Genomic DNA, 13322 nt, shown 5'->3' with positions numbered 1-13322 from the left:
TGTGGTCAGTTCATTTTTGGAAATGAAATTCTGGCCATTAGAACCATGGAAAAGGTTTCTTTTAAAGAGGCCCGTAAAAGATCCCTAGAAAAACAAATAAGGCCTGGGCAACTTTTTTCCTTGGTTCTGAAGAAACATTTGCCTAAAAGCACTGAAGAAAATAATATCCCAAGTTCCAACAATAAGGAAGATATAAAAGTATTCATACAAGATGAAAGCCTTATTCCAAATTCATATCAGGAAAAATCAAAACATACCTAAACAACAGAAATGCTTTCAAAAAATATCTGGATTGGAAGAAACCTCAGAACATCAGCTTGAAGAACAGAATAAAATTAATCGAAAACAATCTCGATCGGTCAAAAAAAGTATTGTGAATATTGAATAAAGCACATCAGACAATGCCAACATGGAAGTAGACAGTCCATTACCTGAAACTGTCAATCATCTTAACAAAAGTAAGAAGAGAGAAAGAAGAATGGAAGGGAGACCACAAGGAAATATTGATAAAGACTTAACATTAAGAACATTTTCCACAAGATATGCCCCAAAGATGAAATTATTATATAGAAATAAATCATAGTTTGTCCTTATGGATGGCAACCTCAAGATTTATCAATAGAATTGCCAAGGTCTTAAATCTAAATAGGAATCCTTGAAAGTAATAGTCAAGGAATATTTTCCAATCATCATATCCTTACAGGAAACAATGTTAGGCCAAAATAAACTATGTCCTAGAGAATTTTTATTTCCATCTTAATGAAGTCCAGGAAGGTGAAAGTAGATATGGTGCGAGTGCATCACTGGTGCAGCGAGTTGTCATCCATAACAATATTAAACTGAAAATATATCTTCAAGCAGTAGCAGTACAAATGCATTTAAAATGAGCATACATCATCTCTTTCGTGTATCTGCCACCCAATTGAGATGTTAAAAACCTGAAGCAAAACTTGATAACTTAATAGATCAGCTTCCTAAACCATTTTAATTCTTGATATTTTAATGGGAAACATCCTATGTTGGGGGATATTTCTAACTCCCAATGAAATTTAGTTTTTTCTTTCATTGAAGAGAAGGGGCTTGTTCTTTTGTAATGCTGGAGCACCGACATATTGTCTTGTACAAAACGGAACCCTTACCTCTATTGATATATCATTATGCACCCAAGGATTTTTTTGTCGTGGGAAATAATGATTGAAGGTATTGGAAATACTATTTTCCAATCCTAATTCATTTAGTTGATGAAATAGATCCCATTGATGCCTAGTTGATAAAGCTAATTGGGCATTATTTGCTGTACTTACATTATTAGAAATAGATGCTAATAATTTTCCCACTGTGTAGAGGAAGCCATTGAGTTTTTTAACCATGTCATTATTCATACTAGTAATGAGCCAAAACCCCATATTACAGATCAGTTTACACGAAAACTGGTCACGTGGTGGAATATTCAATGTCAAATAACTCTAAAAACTATGGAGAGCTACATTTACTCTATATCGACATCATACCAGTCTTGAGTAAATTTTATGTCCCAAATTAATTGGAAGACTAACTCAGTTGAAGTCTGGACAAAAATAATGATCAGTGGGAAACCATTCCCATCACCCATAATTGAATGCAAGGGTCTAATGTTATAAATTCCAGAGATTGTAAGTGAAGCATTCGCAGATGATTTTTTTGGAATTTTGTCAAAAAAGTCTACATCTACGTATTACCAACAACTCATTCAAAGAGAGAATCACTCTTTCAACTTACTCTTTCAACTTCTTATCTGTAAAAATGGAATCATATAATTTGCCTTTTAGCATAATCAAACTTTTATCAGCCTTATCCACGTGTAATGATTTGGCTCCTGGAATTGATAATAGAGTATTTCCTATTCAATGATCAAACATCTTCCCATAGAAACTACAGTCGGCTCTCCTTATTCTTGGGGATTAGGTAACAGACGAGCGTGAAAACCGAGAATCCTTGAATACTTGCTGCCCTAGTGAGGGTTAACTCCTAACCTACCAACTCACTGCCTATTGCCTACTCACTATCGAATAACACGCGAAGTAACCCACTGTACTGCCTAATATTGCTTTTACTTGGTTTCTATCACGGTATAAGTATAATGTTAGTGAAGTAACACATTTCAATAAGGGTACAGTACATGTACACATGTGTACTATGTACTACGTAAGACTGCAGTACACATAATACGAGACATCGCCAAACTTATATGTACAATACTATCATTACAGTACGGCTTAATTAGATATGATCACTGTTTTTTGCAGGTCGACTCGCACAGTTCAAACTCCTAGACATAGCTTATATTTACATTACTACCATAAAATACAGTATTTTGTATACAGTACTGTACAGTAGTTAATATAACACTAATTCATAATGTATACACTACCACAATAAAAATTAAAAGATAAAGTATCAGTACAACACCACTAATATTGTACGTACGAAGTTCTACACAGTACGTCTGAAGAATGATGCAATTATTGAGCCATCAACTGCTTGGCGCATGCAGTAGTGTAATGTACGTATCACATTTTATACTAAAATCACTATAAACACTCTTGATATGTAGAGGTTTTTTTTACATCAAAACATGATTTTGCACAAAAGGACTGAAAAGTGAGATCCACACGCAAGAAAAGAAGATTCGAGAGTGAGGCCGAGTCAGCAAGACATTAGGTGTTATGCTGTGTGGAGGGAAAAAATGCAAAGTAAGCCGGCTGCAAAGGAGCAAAGTTGGTTTGGAATTGTCGGTCCGCAAGAGTACTTATCGAGAAACCACGAATACGGGATTTTTTATATAATTGGTTACATGGTTCTCTTTATCGCGAATGAACGAACCCGCTAATATTGGTTCTCTTTATCGCGAATGAACAAATCCGCTAATATTGGCTCTCTTTATAGTGAATGAACAAACCCAATAATGTTCCAGGCTTACTGTAAATCTTTCATGCTTATCATCCATAAAATTTGGAAAAAGAATTTATTCCTAATTATGGTATTTGGAATATTTCTATCATTTTACCTTTTTTGAAACCAACTATTTGCTGATTCCATCAAAATCTTGTATATGTAAATTAATGCAAAAGATAGTAAACATACGATTGTATGGGTTTTATAACTGAAAGGACTTATTAACCTATCACAGTGTGGATTCCAACAATTGCGATCTTGCTTTGATGGTTTAACAAAATTAGAGTCATCAATTTGTGAAGCTTTTGTCAGCAAAGAACGTTGTATATCCATTTTCTTTCATTTGGAGAAGTATACAATACTACGTGGAGACATGGTATTCTTCAAATCATTCATGAAATTGGACTAGGAGGTGAACTTCCAATGTTTGTTAGATCTTTCCTGAGTAACTGCCATTTTAAAGTAAGAGTAGGCAGTATGTTTTCATCAATTCATTATCAAGAAGGCATTCCACAAGGTAGTATCCTTAGTATAACATTATTCGCCCTTTCCTTAAATGGCATTAGTTCTGTAATCCCTCATGAAGTCCAGCACACTTTATTTGTTGATGACCTCTATTTCATTTGCAACATCACAAATGGCTGTTGCCGAAAGAGATTCAGGTAACTAATGAACCTGACGTATACATTACAGTTATTATTATTATTACTAGCTAAGCTACAACCCTAGTTGGAAAGGCAAGATGCTATAAGCCCAGGGGCTCCAACAGGGAAAAATTTCCCAGTGAGGAAAGGAAATAAATAAACAATATGAGAAATAATAAATCATGAAAAGAAGATATTTTCATACAGTAACAACATCAAAATAAATATTTCATATATAAAAGATAAAAAGACTTTTGTCAGCCAGTTCAACATAAAAACATTTGCTGCAAGTTTGAACTTTTGAAGTTCTAACAATTTAGCCATCTGATTAGGAAGATCATTCCACAACTTGGTCACAGCTGGAATAAAACTTCTAGAATACTGTGTAGTATTGAGCCTCATGATGGAGAAGGCCTAGCTATTAGAATTAACTGCAAGCCTTGTATTACAAACAGGGTGGAACTGTTCGGGAAGATCTGAATGTAAAGGATGATTAGAATTATGAAACATCTTATGCAACATGCATAAGGTTAATTTAACGACGGTGCCAGACATTATTCTCTAGATCAGGAATAAGAAATTTAGTAGACAGTAGGCTCCTGTCCAACAAATAAAGAAGAGAATCGGCAGCTTGAAGACTAGACAGGAGAACAATACTCGAAACAAGGTAGAATGAAAGAATTAAAACACTTCAGAATAAATTGATCATCAAAAATCTTCAAAGACTTTAATAAGCCAATTTTTTGTGCAATTGAAAAAGACACAGACCTAATATGTTTCCTAAAAGTAAATTTACTATTGAGAATAACACCTAGAGTTCTAAAAGTCATACAGTGTTAAAGAAACCTTATGAGGCTGAGATCCGGATGTTGAGGAGCCGCTATCCTTGACCTACTTAAATCATACTTTGAGTTTTGTTAGGATTCAACTTTAGGCCCCATAACTTGCACCATGCAGTAATTTTAGCTAGATCTCTATTAAGGAATTCAGCAACCCCAGATCTACATTCAGGAGATGGATTGATGCAAAGAACGTTGCATCATCTGCATATGTAACAAGCTTGTTTACTAGGCCAAACCACATGTTATGTGTATAATGTATGGAATGAAAAGTAATGGGCCAAGAATACTACCCCGAGGAACACCAGATATCACATTCCTATACTCACTATGGTGCCCATCAACAACAACTCTTTGCAATCTATTTCTTAAAAATTCAATTATGATGCTAAGAAACGACTCACCCACACGCAACTGATTGAGTTTAAAAACAAGGGCCTCATGATTGACATGGTCAAAGGCAGCACTAAAATCAAGGCCAATCGTACAACTTCCTGACCACAACCAAGGGATTTGTGTACAGCACTGGAGATTGTAAGAAGGGCATCACATGCTCCAAGGCCTTTACAAAAACCAAATTGAAAACAAGGGAACAGTTGATTACCTTCAGCATGTATGGGAAAATAATTTTTTGAAAAGATGAAACATTCTTTTAGGAATACTATTTAATATTAAATTGACATGGGTTCCTCATATTAGAAATTTTAAAGGGAAATATAATCAGTCTTAATTTGATTAGCGATATCCCATACTTCTTGGGGAGCTGACCAAAAGCACCTTATAATTCTCTACAAACTATTAATTGCCTCTAAACTTACATATGGGTGTGAAATATATTTCTCAATAACAAAAACAGCATAGGCAGTATTAGACTCTTTACTCAATGCTGGAGTTATGCTAGCCAGTGGAACTTTTAGGTCATCTCTCATACCTAATCTTTCAGTAGATATTTGTGAAATGCCAATGGAGTTTCATTGTTGGTTCAATAATGATTTAAACTTCAGAAGATGCCAAAGCCACTCTCATATGAAACTGATAATGTAAAATGTATTACTTTTTATGATAATCACCCTAGATACCCTAAACCTTTAGGGTATAGAGCTTTGAGAACCTTGGAGGACTTGAAAATACCCAAAGGTATTTTTAATTTTACCTGTACAGTACTGTAAAGTACCTAATTTGAGTCTACCCTCTGTGGAATTCAGTAAATCCATATCTGATTCAAAACAAGAAATATCCAATGAGATAATGAGGGTCACTTTCTTGGATAACATAAATGCCATAAGTACTTTGATTTAGTTTCTACTGACGGATGCAAGTTCAATGCTGGCATTGGATTTGGGATGTTTTCTAAGCTTTACCTAAAGTGTTAGGTTACCTGACCAAGTGTCCGTCTTTTCAGCTGAATGCTATGCTAATTTAATATCAGAAAAGGAAATCGTTAATTTTTTGCGACTCCTTAGTTGTATTGATGACACTGTACCCCTTTATTTCATTACAGCCTATAGTAATAGAGATTCATGAATGGCTTTATCTAATTGGAAATGAAGGTAAGACTATTAAATTTTGTTGTGTTCTTTCTCGTGTCAATATCAAGGGGAATGAGAAAGCAGATTCTCTAGCAAAGGAGGAAGTTCATACTTGTATTATAGATAACTTTATGGTACCTACAAAAGCTCTGTACTCCATAATTCAGTTTATACTTAGAGACACTTGGAACTTTTATTGGGAGTTGGAAAATCAGAAACTGAGGGAAGTCATTAAGTCATCTCTCCCATGCATATATTTTGACATGCAAAGATCAAGAGAAGTAGAGTTATGCTGAATGAGAATTCGTGACACCAGATTGTCACAGCTTTTAGATGAGTGGAGAGCATCAGCCATTCTCTGAAGATTGCTTGGTGCCGTTAAGTATATATTGATCGAGTGCGTAAGTTACTTGACTGGGAGATTATGCTATTTTCCTAATTACAAGAATAGCATTGGCATTTACATGCTATCAGTTATTTATGGACTGACATGCAATGCTGATTGCCTTTTTAAGTTTCTTGTGGAAACTAAAAAAATTATTAAGATTTAAGCATGGTTTACATGAGCATTATATAATTACTGTTAACTAGATTTTTTGGCATCAATGACCCTCACTGCAATGATACCAGATAAAATCTAATAATGAATCAATCACTTCTCTCATTGACATGAAAAGCAAAGTTCTCTGTGATTCCTAAGATAGACAAATGATCCACAGATTTATCCTTTCAAGAGAGGGTTGTTTCTGTAATGGGCATGAAAAACTGTAAAGCCTCAAATTATTTGTAAAATGATGGGAGGTATCTAGCCAATACGTATCTACGATTGATGTAGGAGCATCCTGAAATTTTTGAAAGACTGGATATCTTGAAGGTTACTGAGGGTGCCACAGTGTCTCATATAATGGCAGTCTTAAGAACAATGATACCCATAAGCTTAGGCGTTGCTTTGGCTGTTTCTCACCTTAATGTAATGTGCTGGAGCTATTAAGCCAATCCCTTTCTTTCTAGAATGTGTAATGACACTAATGGTACAGACAATTGAGGGTGATTTAGTAGGGAAAGGGTTTTAAATGTTTAGGCTATGTTACTTTGGTAAACTGTACATGCATCTGAGTAATAGATTTATTAAGGGGGAGAATTCACAAAGGCTTTAGGTTAATTAGGAATAACATTAACAAATCTTGTCATCGAATTAGAAAATAACCTTATCCTGTCATTCCTGACCAAGAGAATCCTTAGTACTGAATTGTAATATATGAAATAAATAAAAATATATAAGAAAATTATATAGTGAAAAATTGTTTTTATTGTTATTGAAATCGAATGGAATGTAGGATTTAGGATAATGTCAATCACTGGAACTCATGCCTATTTAGAGAATACCATATATGATTTACTAAATATTAAAGAAATGCAGTGTCATTTGGAAGTATCCTGTTGCATTGTGCACTATGAGTCAAAGATATTGTTGAGTATCATTGTTTGATTACTGCAATCGTATATACCTGAAATATATCAGTGTATTAGTGGACATCCCATCTTGTCGCTGATGACGGGGAAAATTATAATCTTCTGTATTATAAAAGCCGTTTATTTCCAAATTACATTACTACTACTTCTGTTAGCCAACTTTACAATGTTAATTCTTAGTGGCTCTCAACTCTCGACTGATCTCAAGTAAACAAACTCTTGTGTAAAAAAATACAAAACTAACAAATGATCATCACTCTCAAAGCCTTAAATCTATTGCAGCACAAAAGTAAGAAGAATCAAATCCGATCTTTGAGGTAACTTATACAGGATCAAATACTTCTTAACTTTAGCTACTACACTTATTCAAAGTTTTAACATGTTTTATCAGTGCAATACTATGCAACATTGCCTTCAATGCACGTAGCACTTGAGGTCTTACAGTACAAATTACACATAATACATAACAATTATTGTGTTATTAATGCATTATTTATGAACGTGCTTTGTATCAAAGTATTTTCTGTGAACCTCCCTTGATTTTCATATTGCTTCTCTCAAGGCTCGGTTAATACCAATGTTTAGTCCAAAAACTGAAACATATCCTGTTTTCTTTCCTTCCATTAGATTTAGTCCTCTAGTATAATGATGTGAATTTAGCTTCTAATAACAATAACAATGGTTTGGGTATACTGTACTATCTTATGTCTTTGTCTCAGCATTATTCTCTGGTTGATTGGTAGTGCCCCTTTCTCTATTGTTAAAGTTATTTAGGTTTTCAGTGCTCTTAGAGATGTCTTCTCCTTAATTTATGAGTAATTACTACATAGATTGTTCAAGGGAATAGATTTTCACAATAAACATTATCTGACTGATATGAAATGATTTTTTTCTGTGGAATTATGTTAAATTTGGGAAATATGGTACTTTCCAAAGATTTTGAGGTTTGTGTATGAAACGATTTGGGTAGATTGTACTGTGCAGCATTAAAGTTAAAAGGGTTAAGGACTAGTTATAGTTTAATGTGACCATACAAATATTTTTATGCATTTTTAGAACACATTTAAAACCTCTGCAATTTACAGGTCGAAGGTGGTTGTAGGAGATGTCAAATGATAGGGGTGGCTTCCGATTCAGGAGAACGTACCAAGGAACCAATGCTAACGTTAGGGCGAGTAAGAGGGTCTTCCATGATGTTTGGTGTTTATGCCAAAGTTCTGACACCTAATAGTGACACTGCACAAGATGCTTCAGTTACCTTGATTACACGTGGAGCCACTGTGAAAGCTAACACATGATTTTGTTGTACAATCATGTATGGTAACAATGTAATTACAATACTTTCCAGTACAATACTATGTACTATTACAGTGGTCTGAACTTTTACTTTGTATGAGTTCAGTATTCTTAACAAGATAAATATAACTACTCGGTTACAAATAGTACTAAATGCAAGATTATCATGAATCATTGCATGTGGCATTTAGTTAACCCTGTTGCAACTAAATGGGATTACCTGGTCTAGTATTTACGTATTTGATATACAGTATTCATTGTACCAAAAACATAGTTTCTTAAACAGTATAGAATATGGAGGTGTATTTCTACAATTACTATGAAGATTTGGTTTTAGACAGTTTTCACTAATGAAAAATGTTCACATAGAATTACATCTTTTTACTTCTCGGAAACTATAAACAGGGTTTAAAATTAATTTTAACTTTTCAGTCTAAGAAGTGATATTTGTGATAACTACTTCAAGCTATGCTGTTACATAATAGTTGTATAGTAAAATGTAGTTTCGAGATGGAAAGAATATGACTCAAAACACATGTTTAATTGTTTGTCATTGATATGAGGCAGTTTCTACAAGTGCTAGCATTTAGCATTTTACTTAGACTACTGAATTTTAGTAGTATGATTTACTATGCTATAAAAAAAAACCTTCGTTCAAGTCCAGGCTGTTGGGCAGTCAGTAACTTGGGAATTTTATTGTTGTAATTTCGAAACCCTCTTTGGTCACTTCTAGCACTGTGCTATGATTTTTATTAATTTTGTTAATTTTGCAGTATGTATTGGATGTTTCATTGTATTCATTTTCATTCTGTGTATTCTTTGTTTTTAATTATTTCTTCTGATTAAAATTCCATGTGCTTTTCATTTTTGACAGGGTAAATATTCAGAATCAGGAACTAATGCATCTTATCAAGTAATGTCAAGTAGACCTAAGTTAAATATTTAGATGCTTAATTCAAAGATTTGAAAGAAACATGACCCCTTTGAACAGGTTGTGGAAGGGGGTGAAACCTTCCATCCCCATAAATTTGATTGGGGGAGGATACATCTTTGTATTTTACTAGTTTTCTTGTTTACCATCTTAGAAACTTAGGTTTCTTAATCCGACCACAGGCTTTTTTTATCTCAAATTTTACACATTTTAAATAGAAATTAGTGTCAGGGTCAAAATACAGTACTGGTTATAACAAAATTTACTGTATAGAGGCTCACTAAGGACCCTTTTGATTTCTTGTCACTAAAGACCATTTTGATTTCTTGTCTATCACCATCATGCAGATCTTTTTGTTTTTGGATTTGGTAGATTTATTTGTTTCAGAATAACACCTTGAAGGAGCTTTTTGGGATAGCCTCAACTAGTCAAGGATTTCAGCATTGGAGGATTACCTTTGTTTTTGAGACACTTTATTGATAGTATAATGTTGGTGGGAATTGTGTCTCCAATAATGCTGTGGATTTTAGTCGTTGCTTGAAGTGAAGCCAGTATTAATGGATTAACATTCAAAAGGTTCAAGGTTTTGACAGTAAGATGAATTAATCATCCAGAAGCTGACATTCATGGAGATTTTTAACCGATTGCCTAGATTTTAGTCACCTGTTTGTATTACCAAAGGCAATGGGAAATTGGTGACAAAAGTTGTAGAGAGTGGAATGAATTGATTACGCTACTTCCATGGAGAGGAACTTCTTAGTATCTATGGTCCTCAAACAGGCTCATTTCCACATCCCAGTCCATGTGGAGTGATGGAAATACCTTTGTTTTGTCTTGAAGAGCAATGTTATTTCAATTTCAATTCTGCTGAACTGCAGTTCATTAGAAAATCTCCTTACTGTAAGGCATCAGGTAGGTTTAAGACCTTGCAGGTAAGATAGCCCTTGACATTGTTTGATTTTCTCAAGAACTTCAACTTCACACGGACCTCTAAATTCACATGAATTACAATGTTAAACTTAATCTTTTTAATGAAAAATAGATATTTGGGTATGGTCAAGCACAAAAGTGGAAGGGATTCACCCAAATGAGGGTGGAATTTTGTTTTCTTTTATCTATAAGTTTAGACAGACCCCAGATTCTACGATAAAGTTAGGTATCCTTGAATGGGTAACACCTTTAGGTTTATCATTTTTAATTTAGCTTGTAATGTCATAGTGAGCACTTGGAGACTAAATAGGTAGTCAATGCTTGAGGAATCCATGAAGCCAAGTATCATCACCGACACGTCCCCATCAGTGCTGGCAGAAATTGACTGGCAGTTTGGGTTGTTATTACGTCCTCTTATAGATCTGGCTTAAAATAGTTCCTGACTTATCTTATACATTAATGAAATTTTTAAAGGGAGTTAAGGGTAACATATTAAATAATCATACATTGTAATCAAACTCCACATACAAATAATGAAAAGCAAATTGTACCATTGGAATTTCAACAAAGAATTACCACATGGGAGAGTCTAATTTGTCTCAGATATGAGTCTGCATTGCTCAAAAAACTTAATGAGCTTCATTCTCCTTTTGTATTGACCTTTTGAAATCCCAGCTGCACAATTTTTTTTTTAATTTTCTTATATCAAACAGATGATTGATAAGGGTATAATGAAATTGATTGTTGCTTTGCATCGTGTGAATTATCTGAAATTTTTAAAAAGTCAAAACTGCACTGATTTTGCAACCAATTCACTTAATGATTGTGCTGCAAGTTTTACATTCATCATTTTTTCAATTCATGCCATATTTTGTGATCTTAATTCATTGCCCAAATAAAATCCTTGCATTCATGAAGCTTTTGAAATACTTCTATGTAAGCCCACTAAACTAAGTTCTCTCTCCATCAACAAAATGCAAATTTTTACAAAATAAATTTCTTATTAATTTTAGTGTATGGTATATGTAAAAGAATATACAGATCTGCTCTTGCATCACTGGATTTGAAGGAAATTAGTTTTTATGATTTTAGTCAAAGAGGTAATTTTCTTGCTCACTGAATGTAACTTAGCCAAACATTTCTTTAACAAATTAATGCATTCAGCAGTACCGAAACAATTTTTTAAAGAATAATCTATTGTTGAAATTTCCAACTGTTATTCGCTGAGTTTAAATGCTTCTCTCCAGTTCAGTACCCATGTCAACAAAACCATTAGATCTCTTGCTATCCCACTTGATCTGGTACAAAATAGGCATTTTATCCATTAACAAGAAACACATGTCCATTTTGTTCCAGCTTCCATTATTAATGCTGAAAATGAAAAACCAGTGAATCTTAGTTATCCATTGACTTGCCGGTATCATTTTGTTGTAGTGAGAGGATATATTAAGCATGCATCGAACATTTTGCTCGTAAAAGAATATGCATGAGAAGATCAAAAACAAAGAGGGAGGGCCAAACTTTTCAGTGCTGGAGAATATTTTACTCTCACCTGGTATATTGTATTTTAAAATTGTTCTTTTCAAAAGGTCTGTTACACCACCTGCAAAGTTTTTGTTAGTATATTCAAACTTTCTAGGCATATTAAAGATTTCCAACCTTGTTCAAATATAACAATGTAAATCACTGTTCCATTTAGCAAACTATTGCTTGGATTTCTGCCAAAAAATATATATTTTCTCTTTCAAGAAATTCATCATTCCATCCGCATTACTGAGTTTTTTTTTTTTCTTTTTTTTTCAAAGAATCTGTTTCACTTACTACATTTTCAGCTGCAGTTTTCACTGAAGTTTCTTCAGCATCTAGAAAATGGGGTTTTGGTGGTTTTATTTTGGGCTTTTCTTCCACCTTGAGGTGAGCAGGAAGGAATAACTCTACTTTGCTTGAGGTGAACAGAAAAGGATTTATATATCGAAGGAATAACTCCACTTTGCAATCAAACCTTGGTAAGTGATCTATCAAAATCTTCATCCTTGAAGTGCATTGAATATAATCGTGAATAATTAGTTGGAAAAATAATTTCCTCATAGCATGGCTCGAACCAATTCGTTTCTATGGGTTTCATCTTTCGGAAAACATAAAAAGAGAAAAAATGACTTAGCCAGGCAAGATGAAATTAGGCAAAATTTTGTGTGCTTTATTTAATACATATCACTATCTAAGGCATACATTTTATTTGTATTTGTTTTCACTAATGTAGAACACCATGTTACTTGGTTATACTAGCTGCTAAGAAGTTTGCACTGTAACATTAAAGACATAATAATGATACATTTTTTATTTAGCCTTCAGAGGAGATGAAGTTCTATGTATTACAACGATGTCATACAAGATATAATATTACATTAAAAACTAAATAAAGAAAAGAATTTTAATTTTAGTTTATACTCACCTGATGTTTATATTGCTTCTTCTCCAGAAACTCTGTTTATCAATATTTACCCTCAAACATTTGTCCAAAATTTCCCGATTTTCTTTCCTTTCAAAAGATACAGGACCCAAATGGAGTGAAAAAACAATCTATTGGTTAATGGTATGTAGCAAGCATCCCATTGAGATACTACTGCTAGAGAGTTATTGGGTCCTTTGGCTGGTCACATAATCCCTCTCTGGTTATGGCTCATTTTTCCTTTTCCTACAGATACACTGAATAATCTGGCTTATTCTTTACATATCTTCTTTCCTC

General features: G+C 33.7%; 1 protein-coding gene across 1 annotated transcript in view; it reads left to right on the top strand.

The window, feature by feature from the left end:
* The window catches only part of mal (maroon-like), a 594674-nt gene extending 581769 nt beyond the window's left edge, over positions 1-12905 (top strand). Inside the window, exon 13 of the mRNA XM_068386135.1 lies at positions 8505-12905. Within this exon, the coding sequence (XP_068242236.1) occupies positions 8505-8717 (213 nt within the window). The 3' untranslated portion in view covers positions 8718-12905. The remainder of the gene's footprint in view (positions 1-8504) is intronic.
* The last annotated feature ends 417 nt before the right edge of the window (positions 12906-13322 follow it).

This window comes from Palaemon carinicauda, chromosome 1 (assembly GCF_036898095.1).
Source record: "Palaemon carinicauda isolate YSFRI2023 chromosome 1, ASM3689809v2, whole genome shotgun sequence".
Taxonomy (NCBI): domain Eukaryota; kingdom Metazoa; phylum Arthropoda; class Malacostraca; order Decapoda; family Palaemonidae; genus Palaemon; species Palaemon carinicauda.
The sequence above is the reverse complement of the archived record's forward strand: the minus strand, read 5'-3'. Positions and strand labels throughout refer to the sequence as shown.